The 18,765-nt window shown below is 34.0% G+C and overlaps 2 protein-coding genes across 2 annotated transcripts; both read right to left on the reverse strand.

Moving 5' to 3' along the window:
• Positions 1 to 4,888: 4,888 nt before the first annotated feature.
• On the reverse strand, positions 4,889 to 6,390 carry LOC147790131 (exopolygalacturonase-like). Its single transcript, XM_087128329.1, has 4 exons — positions 6,256 to 6,390; positions 5,868 to 6,170; positions 5,244 to 5,771; positions 4,889 to 5,152 (listed from the first exon to the last, which is right to left on the reverse strand). Exons 1-4 carry the CDS (start codon positions 6,388 to 6,390, stop codon positions 4,889 to 4,891), a joined length of 1,230 nt encoding a protein of 409 aa, XP_086984455.1.
• A 9,608-nt stretch (positions 6,391 to 15,998) lies between these two features.
• On the reverse strand, positions 15,999 to 17,645 carry LOC147790132 (exopolygalacturonase-like). The gene is made up of 4 exons (XM_087128571.1): positions 17,490 to 17,645; positions 17,102 to 17,404; positions 16,478 to 16,996; positions 15,999 to 16,386 (listed from the first exon to the last, which is right to left on the reverse strand). Exons 1-4 carry the CDS (start codon positions 17,622 to 17,624, stop codon positions 16,123 to 16,125), a joined length of 1,221 nt encoding a protein of 406 aa, XP_086984697.1. The 5' UTR covers positions 17,625 to 17,645; the 3' UTR covers positions 15,999 to 16,122.
• Positions 17,646 to 18,765: the final 1,120 nt, after the last annotated feature.

The raw sequence follows: 18,765 nt of genomic DNA on the forward strand, positions 1-18,765 counted from the left end.
ACAACCCTCCCTTAAATTCACATCTCTCATCCCTTATAAACACATCCAAATCCACACATTTACGGACCTGGGCAGGTAAGGGAGACAAATCTTGGATTTTAGGTTGTCGTATCTCTCTCGGGCCTCTGCTATAGGTGAACCACACTTCTACAACGCCCACGACCTAATACAAGCAGTCCATCCCGGAACGTATCAGCCCAGTGTGACTCAACCCAACCCATACAGCCCGCAGTTAACTTGAATAATGACCCGCCTCATTCCCGCGTTGACGCAGCTTGGCGGCGCAGTGGACTTGGCTTCTCAGCTAGACAGCTCGTTTAAAAATTATATACCATTTCCTAAGTTTTGGACCTTCCTAAAACCATTTTTACCTTATTTAAGGCATTTGAGATCCGTAAGACTCCTATCTATCCAAATTTAGTTAGGTGTAGGACTTATGTTAGAAATAATCATCATGTTTAGTTAGGCTAAGAGGTTTATATGCCGTAAGCATGTTATATGAATTGATATAGGTGAGAATTAAGCATTGGAATATAGTTTTCGAAGCGGCTGTCGAGTAATTAGTAACTTCGGTCAAGGCCAATCTTTTAGTGGTCTTACGGTTGGAGTAAGCTAATTGGTTGATGTATGATGGTGCATGCATCATATTAATTATGTGATGCTTATATGCTCTTTGTATTACCATGTATGCATGTGATATCCAATACACTATATTATGAATGAAATGAAATGTCATGTATGAAATTTTATGTCTTACCATATAAGTTACGTGATGGATTACGTGATATATACCATGTACATGATCCATATATGAAATATGTTATGGGGGGAAAGAGAAACGAAATGAAACAACTATTATGTTAGGAATGAAAATCATGGGACCTCATGCATGTATGTATGTCATGTACATCGGGATACTTCCCCGTAATGTTATGCTAGTACGGATGCGTACCTTCGATATTTATGTTTGTCATGATATCATGTGGGTCTTTCCTTTTCTGAGGCATCCAGTGACGTGTAATATTTTGTCCCAACCAAGTGAGGCCCAAGGGGTAGGTGTACGAGCCCGCCTAATGGGTCCATGAGCGTGTACGTGGGCCGTGAGTGAAAAAGTACCATGCATCAAACCCTATCCGAAACTAGAAAGAGCCTAAGGTCATGTTACGGTTTTAAAAGATAGATCTCAATCATGTATTGTGTGTGACTGCTTTACTAACTCCAATAGTGGGTTGACTTACCGAGAATTTCGTAAAATACTCAAGTCACATGTTACCTTATATTTTTTAAGTAAAGCCAAAACTCTCATGCACGAATGACGATAAACACTGGAAAGACCATGGAAGTTAGGATAGATCATGATAGGACAGCAGCATTGAATTTGAATTTAATTAGTAGTTGGTAGGTGTTTTATGCCAATTTGTTTTATGTTAAAAACCATGTTATATTTATTTATGTTTCGAACTGAATATGTAAGTCAATGCCTTTATTTTAAAAGTATTTATATGAATTTCTGCCTATGTGATTAAAGCATGCTAGGGTAACGTCACTAATTAACCTAAAAAAATTAGGGGCATTACCAATAATGTTTTGTTTTAAACGGTTGAAAATAGTAAAATATCAAGATTATTCCTAAAGTAAATTAGTTTGAGATAGAATTAAAAACCTAGCTTAACATTACTTTCATTCATTAATATAAATATAATAATTCATAATAACGAACTTAAAATAAAAATTGACTATGAGAAAACTCTATGGATAGTTTTATATAGATTAAGGTATTTTAGTTGATTGAAAGGAAATATCTGTAAGTAAGTAGGAGTTGAGTTGACTTAGAGTTGGATTAGTTTTTTTTAATTATTTTAAAAAGGTGATAATTAACTTTCAAAAATCAATTTAACCAACCTCTAAGGTTTATGAGATTAATCTAATTTGTCTGAGTAATAGTGTAACGCCCCTAATTTTCTTACCTAGATCAGACACGTCATTACATGCATGCCTTTAATAACATATGCGAAAATCTAAATAAAAATTTTAAACGAAGCCATGAACTTACATGTTTAATTTAAAACAATAAATAAAAATAATGTCGTCGTCGGTAACATAGATTTTTTTGTACAAAAATCAAGAGCTACCTATGGAACTATTAATTGAAAACAATGCATACTACCGTCCTATCTCAGCTTCCATGACCATTCCAGCATTCATCGTTATCCGTGCATGGACGCTTTATCTTTACATGAAAAATAAGACTAGCATGTAGCTCGAGTATTTTAGTAAATACTCAGTAAGTAATCTCATTGTTGGAGTCAGGTAATGCAAACATACACATACATGATGGAACCTATCTTTTAAAACAACGTATCATGAGCTTGAGTTCTGCCCAGTTTAGGTAGGGTTGGATGTGTGGTACTTCCCCATACACGGCCCACGCACGCACACATGGACATAGCAGGCAGACTCGTATACGTACCCCTGGGTCTGGCTTCATCGAACTAAACACGCTAATGCGTCGCCGGACACCACAGAGTGAAAGGCTCACATGATATGATGATGAACAAAAATATCGAAGGTATGCGTCTGTACTAACATAACATAACGAGGAAATATCCTAATGCACATGACATTGATAAATGCATAATAGCTTAAAATCATAGCATATAATAAGAATCATTTCGTTTTTCCTTTCATTCATGTCATAGTACACATATGAATCACGTATGAATAGTACTTATCACGACTTATATCACACACATTCATAACATGGCTTCACATGGCATTACATATCATGACGTAGCATGGCATCACACACATTCATAACATGGCCTCATAGGTCATCACATAACATACTTAAAATAGCATAACATTCCTAATTGTGTGCATGTAAGGGCCACAGGGCAAGCATGCTTCATCATACAATCCTTCCAACCAACAAATGTAGAGTCACTCACTTGTTTAGCCCAGATTCCCTTGTTGAACGATGAAAGTTCCACATTTGCTAATTTAGGGAATGATCGTTGGTTTATAACAAGGAATACTCTATCCATTGGTGTGAGGCCTTTTGGGGAAACCCAAAGCAAAGTCACGAGAGCTTATGCTCAAAGTGGACAATATCATACCATTGTGGAGAGTCGTGTTCGTCTAACCTCCCTAACTATTTTATAGGTGTTCTTAGGACATAGTATTAAACTTAGTTTAGCTAAACATATTGATTACTCCTAGTTTTAGCTAAAAAAAATATATTAAATTTGAGCAAATAGGAGTCCTACGGACTTAAAATGGCCTCAATAATGTCAAAAACAACTTTTTAAGGGTCGAAAATGTTGGAAATGATTGGCGTTTAGATTTTAAACACTTTTTTTTTACTGTTTTATACACTCCTTTTCTTCGACATTCTATTCTAAATCATCAAGGTTGATCATTCCCCAAGAGAATTTCGAAAAACATAATTCGGGACTTTTGAAGCACGTGCTAAAAATACTGAGTAACGTTGATGTTTTTCGAAATTTTCTTGGTGAATGATCAACCTTGATGACTTAGAATAGAATGTCGAAAATTAGGGTTTCGATTTTAAACACTTTTTTTTACTGTTTTATACACTCCTTTTTTGTTCGATCAATTCTAAATCATCAAGCTTGATCATTCCCCAAGAAAATTACGAAAAACATCAACTGTTACTCAATTTTTTTAGCACGTGCTTGAAACGTTCTGGATTCGACATTCTATTCTAAATCATCAAGCTTGATCATTCCTCCTAAGGAAACCTTCGAAAAACATCGATCGTTACTCAGTTTTTTTTAGCACGTGCTTCTAACATTTTAACTAGAGAGAGTAGGGGCCTCTCATGGTCGAGGCTTCTCCCGTCGATCTTCATCCTCGTCAAAGCTTTTCTACTAATAAGCTGACATTTTAGTGACAAATGGAGGCTGAATCGGACCCAAAGTACTTCTCCCTTTCTCCTCAAAACTTTTTTTTGACTTCTCCCTCACCCAACAAAATTGTGATATGTTTACAAATAATCCCTCCCATTTTTCAGTTGTTTTAGAATATTTCAACTATTTCTAGAATTGTTTTTATATCTAATATGTCGGTTTCTTCTAAAACTAGTTTTTACCTTGTTTGCATTGTAAAATCCTGTATTCCTATTCAAATTAGAATTCTAAACTCTCTACGCCCTCTGGGATAAGATATTTTTCGAAACAAGCAAATCATAATGGTAAGATATTTTCCGAAACAAGCAAATCATAATGATTGCTGGTTTTATTATTTTCATTCGTTTTTTGCTATATTGCAATGGATTCAGCAAAACTCTTCTTATAAGAATAGCCTTTTTCTTGATAGCTTTGATTAATTTAGTACTTATTCTTATGAACTAATGAAATACGTATGATTTTATTTTCCTTTATTAAGATCTTTCTAGTTTGCTACCCATATTTTCTAAGTTAATTCCAATGATAGTTTATTTTGAATTAAATTATAAAGGGAGACTTTGTCCTTAATATTTCTTTTTATAAACGGTGTATTTTATATAACAGATTTTGAAATTTTAATGGTGTATTCCATAAATCTTATTGCTGTATTTTTAAAATTATTTATTAATACTTTCCATTTGTAATTTTTCCATTGTAAGGAACCTCCACAAACAGCGTGATACTAAATTCATGGTCTTCTGGTCTTCTCCTCCTTCAAAGCAAAAGCAATATCAATTATGTAAGAGGACTTTATTATAGTATAAAAATAGAATCGTTAAGTATTAATTCTCCTAAATTTTAAAAATACAATTATTGAAAACATGCCCAACATCATGGCATGTTGTAAATCGAATTTTGAAAGTTAAAATAAAAATGATAGGAAGAATGGTTTGAAACATTTGTCGGCATTAAAAGATTATTCAATCAGTCGACGGAGTGGTCTCAGGTGGCGCTGGTTTAGCACAGATGGGAGGGTTTTGCTTTCCAGAAACGGTCGGTTTCACATTTGCACACTCAGACACAGCTGGCCCTTCTTTACCACTATAAGTGAGGTCAATATCAGCAATTTCCACCCCCTCACATGGATTACTTTTACTGCAAACGAGTTTGACTGCAACCGGAGTAGAAGATGTACCCCTGATATTCTTGAAACTAACTTTGCTAATCTTAATGGCGGATGGAACCTGGATGTTCAAAATAAACATTAAACATTAATTAATACTTGTTCAAAAGAAAATAAGTTGGAAACCAACGAGGTTCGAATTTAATACACACCTTTCGGTTGCACTGATTCCATGGACAATATTCTTGATCTATGATGATAGGGTTGGCAACATTTTCCATTTCAATATCTTCAAAATGCATGTCAGAGGCTGGGTATGAGACGGCAGAATCTGGCCATGATTTGATCCTGACACCATTTGTAGTACCGATTAATTTGCATTTCTTCACTGTAACTCCTACTACTTCTTTTTCAGTTTTGTACTTGCCCAAGCTGCCTATGCTAATGCCATGTCCCGGTCCGCAAGTAACATCACTAATGGTTATTTTTCTGTTAGTGTATCCTACAGATATACAATCATCTCCCGTTGCAATTGCGGTATTGAGAATGTAAACGTCTTCTGAATCGCCCAAGTGAATTCCATCGGTGTTGGGACTATTGTGTGGTGCAGTAATTTTCAGGTGATCGAAGGTAAGATTCTTGCCGGCCAAAACATTGATATGAAAATTCTTGCTATCCAACGAAGTTATGTCCTTCACTATCGAATTTGTGATGAAATTGAACTTCAAATTCTGCCCATTTTAAACAAACAAAGAAAAAACACTCCCATGTTAAAGTATATAATGCTAACCCAGATTATGAGTTCTTTTTATAATTAAAGTAGTATGAGCATTTACCATGGGAAGCTTTTTGCATTCTTTCTTCAGGTGGCAATCATTCTTTTCCCAACCAGCTTTTCCTTGGCCATCGAAAACTCCAGTACCAGACAATGTCAAATGATCGACGTATTCCATAACAAGCAACCCATCTCCTTCCGTGTCGGTAGGAGAAGCTTGTAATGTTCCTTCAACTAGAAGCTCAATAGGACTTTTACATGGACCTTTGAGCCTGGATTCTCCTAATTGATAAGTTCCTTTTGGAACCAATACTTTACTTGGAGTAGCCGAAGCACATGCTTCCTTCCATGCATCTGCTAAAGCCTGTGAATTCAACCATTTCATTTGAGAAAAATATTTTGTACAAAATGAAATTTTCGTTTATCAACTTAAACAAATGTACACGTACTTTAGTAGCATCAGCATTAGGTTTGGCACCAAATGTCGTAATATCAAAAACACCGCTAGTAGCATCAACGGTAGCATTAGACACCAACAATAGCAACAGTGGTATTAATGCCATAAACTTTGATATCAATCCCATCCTTTCTAGTTCACCTGTCTCTTCTACCTTACCTTATTTTCTTTTCTTTTGGTACAAATTCTCAAACTTCTTAGGAATAAGAATTGATTTGAATGCATTCACCAACTCAAACCCTCTTTATATACAAACACAAAAATAACCAATTCAAACTAGCTAAATTTGTTAAAAGATAATTACGTGGTTTAAGGCAGGCCCTATAATTAGTTTTACCTTAAAGGAGGGAGGACTGGTTTGGTTTGGTTGAACATAACTCCTTCATTAAATTTATATATTAGATAAATGTACATCCTACAATTTTCAACAAAAGAACACGATAAAAATTGTCCTCAAAGAGTTTATCAAAATTTTAATATATACATTTATATATATTAGTTTTCAAACTCTATAGTATTACTCTCTACTTTTCTTACTTTTATTCCTATCTCACAAGTTCTCCTCTTTTTCTCCCGAGAAATATATCGATGAGAATAAATATTTTTTATTTTATTGTTTTTAGCGTGTATCAAAAATATATTAAAACGATGTGATGGAAAAAAAATTTCTTTAGTCATTTTTCAGCAATATTGGTCGGTCGAGGCCCGTTCATGCCCAATTGGTTAGTCGGGCTTGTCCATTTCCAATCCTAATGGACAAACCCTCGATCCAATTTTCTCTCAATTCTTCACATGTCTTGTTACGTGATTGATACATTCTATTGGGCGCACTTGCCGTATATTTTTCAGAATCAGCTCTAGAAAATTTGTAATCTATTTTTTAGAATCCGCTCTAGAATCAATATAAATGTATAGAATTTTATCTGTTGTTTTCTCAATTATTCCGGATGAATGGAGTTGTAGGGTTGCTTGTGATACGTCATGCGGAGTACACTTGGATTGATCAAGATCCCCTTCAGCTGTGATTTTTTTGGATCTTTATGCGGTCTCTTGCAGAAAATAGGTTGTAGCGTTTGGGCACGGTTCCCTCTACCTCCTTAGGCTGTTCTTGTTCCTTTTGTCAATGAATTCCTTTAAAGTTTCTTTTCTAAAGGAAACAAGAAGAGAAACAAAATTGAGCCCAATGGTGTTATCCTCGAAGATATTATTTAACTTTCTGGGATGATAACCCACCGTGAATTATGAAGTTAGTGGATATCATGTAAGGGGTATGGAATGAAATGATGAAAAAAATTTAGAATTTCAGGCTATTTCGAGGTTGAACGACGCATCAGTGCACAGGCTTCACGCGCACGTGGAGGTGCGAGTAACCAAGGAGTGGGACATGTGGGCAACGAGTGTAGTACGCATGTGGGTGGTGGAGGCTTATTTCAAGTTTCAGCTCGTTCTGTTCAACTCCTTTTGACCTGTTTTATCAATATTAGCTTATACTAACCTTGAAAATCATTAGATATAGGTCAAATTAAGAGAATTTGTGACGAAATTACCATATTATGAACAATTATGAAAGCAAAGGAATTGACGATTCATGTAAGTAGTATCTCGAAGCTCCTAAACAAGCATGTTACCATGGGATTAAGAGCTAGAAACGTTGAATGTATGTAAATGGCACGAGCTAAATAATAATAATAATAATAATAATAATAATCATGAATCCATGCCTAAAATGTGAGCATATTAGAGAATCGTGATTAGTAAGTATGATGTACGACTCTAGTTTATGCTTATGAACTATTTACGATATGGAGATGTGAATGAGTATTCTTAGTCTACTAATCCCGGCAAAACCCGTAACCAATGCGATGTGTGCCAAGTTGGGAACAATAAATATTTATGACCAGAGAATTTAGTGGACAAACCGTATTTGACCGAGAGTGAGCCTTACGTACGAGTCTAAAATTTGTAGTGAACATAAATAGAGCCAACAAATAAAACTTAAGGTTGCTAGAACACCTTAATATCAACGGGGAGGTCCTAGTAGATGAGACTAGGAGCCAAGGTAATGGTTGGATGGAGGACTCTATCCACACCAAAAGCCTAAGAATAACCCATTGGGAATAAAACTTAAAATATTTCCAAAAAATAATAAAATTTGTTAATGATAAGTTAGCTAGTTGAGGAGTAAATTAATTACTCGTCAAAATTATTTTTAATTTTTGTTTTTAGATAAATGTGAAGTAATGTGATCCAGATGACTGTGTAGTCGAGTTGGAGACTTAGGGATCCTACCTAGACCGGTAATTTGTGTCAATAGTAAGAACAGTGAATCAAACTTTCGAGTAAGGCCGATATTGTATTAAATTTATATTTAACATATCATTTAATTTTTAAAAATTTAATTTTGTCAGAGATTTACTAAACACAAATGGAAAGTTCAAATATTTATAAGCTAGATCTATTTAACTTTTTTTTTTTTCTTAGAATCTAAAAATAAACTAGACAAACAAAATTTTGAGATTAATTTCGGTATATTCAAGGAAATGCATGAGTTTAAAGTATATTTTCTTACATTTAAAAATATTTTAAAGAGTTTCAAAGGTCAATCCAAACAAGCTTCGAGAATAATTAGTTGGTTTCTTCATATGTATAGATGCACATTACTCCATACGAAGCTGAGTTACTACCTTACAAAGAGTAGCCAATTTTATAGAATTAGTACCATTTTTGTATCCAAGTTTTCTTTTATTCAACATAGATATTAGACATGTATGGTTTAACTACTATATGGATCCCCTTTGACATTTGATCATTTTAATATCTCTACGTTCTAAATGTTCGTTGTTTTTTGTTCTTGCATTTTTAAATTTGATTCATTTTGGTCTATATACTTTTTAAACACGACTACTTGACTTTCTGTTTGCAAAATTTTAACCTACAATTTATACATAATGGAATCCATTTAATACATGTAGACTATATTTTAGGAAGGATGAGAGGAAAATGAAAATGAAGAGATTAAGATGAGCCTTGGGACAAAAATAGACCTATTGAAAAGGAATAGACAAAAATAGTTTAAATCTATTAAAAATAAAATAATCCAAGTTATCCTTCTCACTTAAAAGAACTTTTAGACGTTTGTAATAAGTTTATTATGGTAGGCGATGCATTAGAGCATTTCATATGTTACTATTCCCATGTTCCAACGTTATCCAACGGCTATTAAATTCATGTCTAATCAGATTAATCTAACACGTTAAGAATATATTTTTTGTAGAGTTAGCAAAACTTTATAAGTAATAATTTTTGACGCACTATTTGATCGAAATAGATGGGAAAGGATAGTTTCATTAATATATCAACTGGTTCAATCTACAGTGTATCTCCAAGAAAACAGGAATGACGGATAAACATTATAGATCAACTAGTTCCAACGTGCATAAACTTGGTGTTTAATCTGAAGAAATGTCATGAGAATTTATGTCTTAAAATCTCGTAATTAATAATTTGATTTAAAAAAATTTATTTAGAGTTTAAACAGTATCCATCCTATGAAAAATTGAAAGTTATTAGTGTCACGTCGTGGACCTCTGGAAAGATCATGTTTAAGTAGTAATATAAATGGTTTATAAAATATGGATAAAGTTGGGTGCTTTATTCTGATAACATTGTTGTTATGAGCCACGATTGTTACAAATGATTTGATCCAAGTCTTTCAAGTGAAAATATGAGTAGAGATACCTCGTAGAATGAGTTTGTGTAGGACTAAACCAAAATATTTTATCCATTTTTCTTTCTAATAAATTTTTTACTTGAGAAGATTAATATTTTACCGTATGATCATATGCAACTCGATCTTAATTCTAAGTGAGTTACGAACTCTACTTATTAGGGTTTATCATTTGATTTGCAAGGTTTGAACAACTTTCCTAACCAATTCAATATGTCTTCCATTTTAGAGACTAACCAAACAGAGAGTTGAGGACATGTCTTATGAGATGTAATTCAGTTATTTTAATATCAAGTAAGTAAAAGAGTAGTTTTCTAAGTGATGACATGAGAACTTGAATAAAAGGTCCCTACCCTCTTATCATGGTTGGATCATAAACAATTGTTCTTTCAAGAATTTGTGGTAATTAACAACTTAAATATAGTTACAAGGGCAAAACAAACGTTTGACCTAACCATAATTACGATAAGCTCTTAAAGGATCTAGTAATAATTTCATCTATGTAACAACTTGTCGTGCAGCGTATAGGAGTGCAACTCTAAATTTATCGTGGAGTGGCGTATAATTAGTGAATGATCATTAAATGAAGAATTTAAATAAGTGACATGTAGGTTCATAAACATATTAAATATAAAAGAAAAATGGTTTATTTATTACAGAGTTCAAATTAATATTTAATACGTGGTCTATATCAACTCACAAAAAAAATTATATTATAATACATTAATAAAATAATTAATGTATTTTAAATACATTAAAATAATTATTGTTGAAGTAATGTTGTCACATGGTAAGCATTTTAATTTCATATTTGTAATATGTTATTTGCAAACTTGATGGTTTAAGTATATTGGAAGCATTAAATTTAAGATTTTATATTTATTTTAACTCAGAATGTCATATAAATTTCATCATGAAAAATCCGTCATAGAAAGTTTTATACCCCTGAATTCTCGACATTGCATTAATCGATTTAGGAAAAGTCCATAAGTATATTCAACTATCCATACAAAACTAACATTCACATTCACGGTTTTATCTTCCTAATGAGTTTACATTTTTCATGTTTCAAGCAGCTTAAAATTAAATTTAATTTGTTTTCAATGGATTTAGACTTTGAGATAATGTAATGGTTTGGAATTAAAATATATATATTTAAATTTGGTCCCATATCTCGCGATTTCGGGCGAGGCATTATTTTTGCAAAAGTAACCAACACAACCCTCCCTTAAATTCACATCTCTCATCCCTTATAAACACATCCAAATCCACACATTTACGGACCTGGGCAGGTAAGGGAGACAAATCTTGGATTTTAGGTTGTCGTATCTCTCTCGGGCCTCTGCTATAGGTGAACCACACTTCTACAACGCCCACGACCCAATACAAGCAGTCCATCCCGGAACGTATCAGCCCAGTGTGACTCAACCCAACCCATACAGCCCGCAGTTAACTTGAATAATGACCCGCCTCATTCCCGCGTTGACGCAGCTTGGCGGCGCAGTGGACTTGGCTTCTCAGCTAGACAGCTCGTTTAAAAATTATATACCATTTCCTAAGTTTTGGACCTTCGTAAAACCATTTTTACCTTATTTAAGGCATTTAAGATCTGTAAGACTCCTATCTATCCAAATTTAGTTAGGTGTAGGACTTATGTTAGAAATAATCATCATGTTTAGTTAGGCTAAGAGGTTTATATGCCGTAAGCATGTTATATGAATTGATATAGGTGAGAATTAAGCATTGGAATATAGTTTTCGAAGCGGCTGTCGAGTAATTAGTAACTTCGGTCAAGGCCAATCTTTTAGTGGTCTTACGGTTGGAGTAAGCTAATTGGTTGATGTATGATGGTGCATGCATCATATTAATTATGTGATGCTTATATGCTCTTTGTATTACCATGTATGCATGTGATATCCAATACACTATATTATGAATGAAATGAAATGTCATGTATGAAATTTTATGTCTTACCATATAAGTTACGTGATGGATTACGTGATATATACCATGTACATGATCCATATATGAAATATGTTATGGGGGGAAAGAGAAACGAAATGAAACAACTATTATGTTAGGAATGAAAATCATGGGACCTCATGCATGTATGTATGTCATGTACATCGGGATACTTCCCCGTAATGTTATGCTAGTACGGATGCGTACCTTCGATATTTATGTTTGTCATGATATCATGTGGGTCTTTCCTTTTCTGAGGCATCCAGTGACGTGTAATATTTTGTCCCAACCAAGTCAGGCCCAAGGGGTACGTGTACGAGCCCGCCTAGTGGGTCCATGAGCGTGTACGTGGGCCGTGAGTGAAAAAGTACCATGCATCAAACCCTATCCGAAACTAGAAAGAGCCTAAGGTCATGTTACGGTTTTAAAAGATAGATCTCAATCATGTATTGTGTGTGACTGCTTTACTAACTCCAATAGTGGGTTGACTTACCGAGAATTTCGTAAAATACTCAAGTCACATGTTACCCTATATTTTTTAAGTAAAGCCAAAACTCTCATGCACGAATGACGATAAACACTGGAAAGACCATGGAAGTTAGGATAGATCATGATAGGACAGCAGCATTGAATTTGAATTTAATTAGTAGTTGGTAGGTGTTTTATGCCAATTTGTTTTATGTTAAAAACCATGTTATATTTATTTATGTTTCGAACTGAATATGTAAGTCAATGCCTTTATTTTAAAAGTATTTATATGAATTTCTGCCTATGTGATTAAAGCATGCTAGGGTAACGTCACTAATTAACCTAAAAAAATTAGGGGCATTACCGATAATGTTTTGTTTTAAACTGTTGAAAATAGTAAAATATCAAGATTATTCCTAAAGTAAATTAGTTTGAGATAGAATTAAAAACCTAGCTTAACATTACTTTCATTCATTAATATAAATATAATAATTCATAATAACGAACTTAAAATAAAAATTGACTATGAGAAAACTCTATGAATAGTTTTATATAGATTAAGGTATTTTAGTTGATTGAAAGGAAATATCTGTAAGTAAGTAGGAGTTGAGTTGACTTAGAGTTGGATTAGTTTTTTTTAATTATTTTAAAAAGGTGATAATTAACTTTCAAAAATCAATTTAACCAACCTCTAAGGTTTATGAGATTAATCTAATTTGTCTGAGTAATAGTGTAACGCCCCTAATTTTCTTACCTAGATCAGACACGTCATTACATGCATGCCTTTAATAACATATGCGAAAATCTAAATAAAAATTTTAAACGAAGCCATGAACTTACATGTTTAATTTAAAACAATAAATAAAAATAATGTCGTCGTCGGTAACATAGATTTTTTTGTACAAAAATCAAAAGCTACCTATGGAACTATTAATTGAAAACAATGCATACTACCGTCCTATCTCAGCTTCCATGACCATTCCAGCATTCATCGTTATCCGTGCATGGACGCTTTATCTTTACATGAAAAATAAGGCTAGCATGTAGCTCGAGTATTTTAGTAAATACTCAGTAAGTAATCTCATTGTTGGAGTCAGGTAATGCAAACATACACATACATGATGGAACCTATCTTTTAAAACAACGTATCATGAGCTTGAGTTCTGCCCAGTTTAGGTAGGTTGGATGTGTGGTACTTCCCCATACACGGCCCACGCACGCACACATGGACATAGCAGGCAGACTCGTATACGTACCCCTGGGTCTGGCTTCATCGAACTAAACACGCTAATGCGTCGCCGGACACCACAGAGTGAAAGGCTCACATGATATGATGATGAACAAAAATATCGAAGGTATGCGTCTGTACTAACATAACATAACGAGGAAATATCCTAATGCACATGACATTGATAAATGCATAATAGCTTAAAATCATAGCATATAATAAGAATCATTTCGTTTTTCCTTTCATTCATGTCATAGTACACATATGAATCACGTATGAATAGTACTTATCACGACTTATATCACACACATTCATAACATGGCTTCACATGGCATTACATATCATGACGTAGCATGGCATCACACACATTCATAACATGGCCTCATAGGTCATCACATAACATACTTAAAATAGCATAACATTCCTAATTGTGTGCATGTAAGGGCCACAGGGCAAGCATGCTTCATCATACAATCCTTCCAACCAACAAATGTAGAGTCACTCACTTGTTTAGCCCAGATTCCCTTGTTGAACGATGAAAGTTCCACATTTGCTAATTTAGGGAATGATCGTTGGTTTATAACAAGGAATACTCTATCCATTGGTGTGAGGCCTTTTGGGGAAACCCAAAGCAAAGTCACGAGAGCTTATGCTCAAAGTGGACAATATCATACCATTGTGGAGAGTCGTGTTCGTCTAACCTCCCTAACTATTTTATAGGTGTTCTTAGGACATAGTATTAAACTTAGTTTAGCTAAACATATTGATTACTCCTAGTTTTAGCTAAAAAAAATATATTAAATTTGAGCAAATAGGAGTCCTACGGACTTAAAATGGCCTCAATAATGTCAAAAACAACTTTTTAAGGGTCGAAAATGTTGGAAATGATTGGCGTTTAGATTTTAAACACTTTTTTTTACTGTTTTATACACTCCTTTTCTTCGACATTCTATTCTAAATCATCAAGGTTGATCATTCCCCAAGAGAATTTCGAAGAACATAATTCGGGACTTTTGAAGCACGTGCTAAAAATACTGAGTAACGTTGATGTTTTTCGAAATTTTCTTGGTGAATGATCAACCTTGATGATTTAGAATAGAATGTCGAAAATTAGGGTTTCGATTTTAAACACTTTTTTTACTGTTTTATACACTCCTTTTTTGTTCGATCAATTCTAAATCATCAAGCTTGATCATTCCCCAAGAAAATTACGAAAAACATCAACTGTTACTCAATTTTTTTAGCACGTGCTTGAAACGTTCTGGATTAGGGTTTCTTTAAGCACTTTTTTACTATTTTATAACTCCTTTTCTTCGACATTCTATTCTAAATCATCAAGCTTGATCATTCCTCCTAAGGAAACCTTCGAAAAACATCGATCGTTACTCAGTTTTTTTAGCACGTGCTTCTAACATTTTAACTAGAGAGAGTAGGGGCCTCTCATGGTCGAGGCTTCTCCCGTCGATCTTCATCCTCGTCAAAGCTTTTCTACTAATAAGCTGACATTTTAGTGACAAATGGAGGCTGAATCGGACCCAAAGTACTTCTCCCTTTCTCCTCAAAACTTTTTTTTGACTTCTCCCTCACCCAACAAAATTGTGATATGTTTACAAATAATCCCTCCCATTTTTCAGTTGTTTTAGAATATTTCAACTATTTCTAGAATTGTTTTTATATCTAACATGTCTGTTTCTTCTAAAACTAGTTTTTACCTTGTTTGCATTGTAAAATCCTGTATTCCTATACAAATTAGAATTCTAAACTCTCTACGCCCTCTGGGATAAGATATTTTTCGAAACAAGCAAATCATAATGGTAAGATATTTTCCGAAACAAGCAAATCATAATGATTGCTGGTTTTATTATTTTCATTCGTTTTTTGCTATATTTCAATGGATTCAGCAAAACTCTTCTTATAAGAATAGCCTTTTTCTTGATAGCTTTGATTAATATGAACTAATGAAATACCTATGATTTTATTTTCCTTTATTAAGATCTTTCTAGTTTGCTACCCCTATTTTCTAAGTTAATTCTAATGATAGTTTATTTTGAATTAAATTATAAAGGGAGACTTTGTCCTTAATATTTCTTTTTATAAACGGTATATTTTATATAACAGATTTTGAAATTTTAATGGTGTATTCCATAAATCTTATTGCTGTATTTTTAAAATTATTTATTAATACTTTCCATTTGTAATTTTTCCATTGTAAGGAACCTCCACAAACAGCGTGATACTAAATTCATGGTCTTCTGGTCTTCTCCTCCTTCAAAGCAAAAGCAATGTCAATTATGTAAGAGGACTTTATTATAGTATAAAAATAGAATTGTTAAGTATTAATTCTCCTAAATTTTAAAAATACAATTATTGAAAACATGCCCAACATCATGGCATGTTGTAAATCGAATTTTGAAAGTTAAAATAAAAATGATAGGAAGAATGGTTTGAAACATTTGTCGGCATTAAAAGATTATTCAATCAGTCGACGGAGTGGTCTCAGGTGGCGCTGGTTTAGCACAGATGGGAGGGTTTTGCTTTCCAGAAACGGTCGGTTTCACATTTGCACACTCAGACACAGCTGGCCCTTCTTTACCACTATAAGTGAGGTCAATATCAGCAATTTCCACCCCCTCACATGGATTACTTTTACTGCAAACAAGTTTGACTGCAACCGGAGTAGAAGATGTACCCCTGATATTCTTGAAACTAACTTTGCTAATCTTAATGGCGGATGGAACCTGGATGTTCAAAATAAACATTAAACATTAATTAATACTTGTTCAAAAGAAAATAAGTTGGAAACCAACTTGGTTCGAATTTAATACACACCTTTCGGTTGCATTGATTCCATGGACAATATTCTTGATCTATGATGATAGGGTTGGCAACATTTTCCATTTCAATATCTTCAAAATGCATGTCAGAGGCTGGGTATGAGACGGCAGAATCTGGCCATGATTTGATCCTGACACCATTTGTAGTACCGATTAATTTGCATTTCTTCACTGTAACTCCTACTACTTCTTTTTCAGTTTTATACTTGCCCAAGCTGCCTATGCTAATGCCATGTCCCGGTCCGCAAGTAACATCACTAATGGTTATTTTTCTGTTAGTGTATCCTACGGATATACAATCATCTCCCGTTGCAATTGCGGTATTGAGAATGTAAACGTCTTCTGAATCGCCCAAGTGAATTCCATCGGTGTTGGGACTATTGTGTGGTGCAGTAATTTTCAGGTGATCGAAGGTAAGATTCTTGCCGGCCAAAACATTGATATGAAAATTCTTGCTATCCAACGAAGTTATGTCCTTCACTATCGAATTTGTGATGAAATTGAACTTCAAATTCTGCCCATTTTAAACAAACAAAGAAAAAACACTCCCATGTTAAAGTATATAATGCTAACCCAGATTATGAGTTCTTTTTATAATTAAAGTAGTATGAGCATTTACCATGGGAAGCTTTTTGCATTCTTTCTTCAGGTGGCAATCATTCTTTTCCCAACCAGCTTTTCCTTGGCCATCGAAAACTCCAGTACCAGACAATGTCAAATGATCGACGTATTCCATAACAAGCAACCCATCTCCTTCCGTGTCGGTAGGAGAAGCTTGTAATGTTCCTTCAACTAGAAGCTCAATAGGACTTTTACATGGACCTTTGAGCCTGGATTCTCCTAATTGATAAGTTCCTTTTGGAACCAATACTTTACTTGGAGTAATCGAAGCACATGCTTCCTTCCATGCATCTGCTAAAGCCTGTGAATTCAACCATTTCATTTGAGAAAAATATTTTGTACAAAATGAAATTTTCGTTTATCAACTTAAACAAATGTACACGTACTTTAGTAGCATCAGCATTAGGTTTGGCACCAAATGTCGTAATATCAAAAACACCGCTAGTAGCATCAACGGTAGCATTAGACACCAACAATAGCAACAGTGGTATTAATGCCATAAACTTTGATATCAATCCCATCCTTTCTAGTTCACCTGTCTCTTCTACCTTACCTTATTTTCTTTTCTTTTGGTACAAATTCTCAAACTTCTTAGGAATAAGAATTGATTTGAATGCATTCACCAATTCAAACCCTCTTTATATACCAACACAAAAATAACCAATTCAAACTAGCTAAATTTGTTAAAAGATAATTACGTGGTTTAAGGCAGACCCTATAATTAGTTTTACCTTAAAGGAGGGAGGACTGGTTTGGTTTGGTTGAACATAACTCCTTCATTAAATTTATATATTAGATAAATGTACATCCTACAATTTTCAACAAATGAACACGATAAAAATTATCCTCAAAGAGTTTATCAAAATTTTAATATATACATTTATATATATTAGTTTTCAAACTCTATAGTATTACTCTCTACTTTTCTTACTTTTATTCCTATCTCACAAGTTCTCCTCTTTTTCTCCCGAGAAATATATCGATGAGAATAAATATTTTTGATTTTATTGTTTTTAGCGTGTATCAAAAATATATTAAAACGATGTGATGGAAAAAAAATTTCTTTAGTCATTTTTCAGCAATATTGGTCGGTCGAGGCCCGTTCATGCCCAATTGGTTAGTCGGGCTTGTCCATTTCCAATCCTAATGGACAAACCCTCGATCCAATTTTCTCTCAATTCTTCACATGTCTTGTTACGTGATTGATACATTCTATTGGGCGCACTTGCCGTATATTTTTCAGAATCAGCTCTAGAAAATTTGTAATCTATTTTTTAGAATCCGCTCTAGAATCAATATAAATGTATAGAATTTTATCTGTTGTTTTCTCAATTATTCCGGATGAATGGAGTTGTAGGGTTGCTTGTGATACGTCATGCGGCGTACACTTGGATTGATCAAGATCCCCTTCAGCTGTAATTTTTTTGGATCTTTATGCGGTCTCTTGCAGAAAATAGGTTGTAGCGTTTGGGCACGGTTCCCTCTACCTCCTTAGGCTGTTCTTGTTCCTTTTGTCAATGAATTCCTTTAAAGTTTCTTTTCTAAAGGAAACAAGAAGAGAAACAAAATTGAGCCCAATGGTGTTATCCTCGAAGATATTATTTAACTTTCTGGGATGATAACCCACCGTGAATTATGAAGTTAGTGGATATCATGTAAGGG

The sequence above is a fragment of the Cucurbita pepo genome, chromosome 11, assembly GCF_057944985.1.
Source record: "Cucurbita pepo subsp. pepo isolate OVF chromosome 11, ASM5794498v1, whole genome shotgun sequence".
Taxonomy (NCBI): domain Eukaryota; kingdom Viridiplantae; phylum Streptophyta; class Magnoliopsida; order Cucurbitales; family Cucurbitaceae; genus Cucurbita; species Cucurbita pepo.

What these genes read in the sequence shown, in the direction of transcription:
- LOC147790131 (XM_087128329.1), bottom strand. Translation starts at nt 6,390, where the DNA reads ATGGGATTGATATCAAAGTTTATGGCATTAATACCACTGTTGCTATTG. An exon ending in CTAATGCTGATGCTACTAAA is followed by an intron (nt 6,171 to 6,255) that starts GTACGTGTACAT and finishes TTGAATTCACAG; the next exon opens with GCTTTAGCAGATGCATGGAA. An exon ending in AATGCAAAAAGCTTCCCATG is followed by an intron (nt 5,772 to 5,867) that starts GTAAATGCTCAT and finishes TTGTTTGTTTAA; the next exon opens with AATGGGCAGAATTTGAAGTT.
- LOC147790132 (XM_087128571.1), bottom strand. Translation starts at nt 17,624, where the DNA reads ATGGGATTGATATCAAAGTTTATGGCATTAATACCACTGTTGCTATTG. An exon ending in CTAATGCTGATGCTACTAAA is followed by an intron (nt 17,405 to 17,489) that starts GTACGTGTACAT and finishes TTGAATTCACAG; the next exon opens with GCTTTAGCAGATGCATGGAA. An exon ending in AATGCAAAAAGCTTCCCATG is followed by an intron (nt 16,997 to 17,101) that starts GTAAATGCTCAT and finishes TAAAATGGGCAG; the next exon opens with AATTTGAAGTTCAATTTCAT.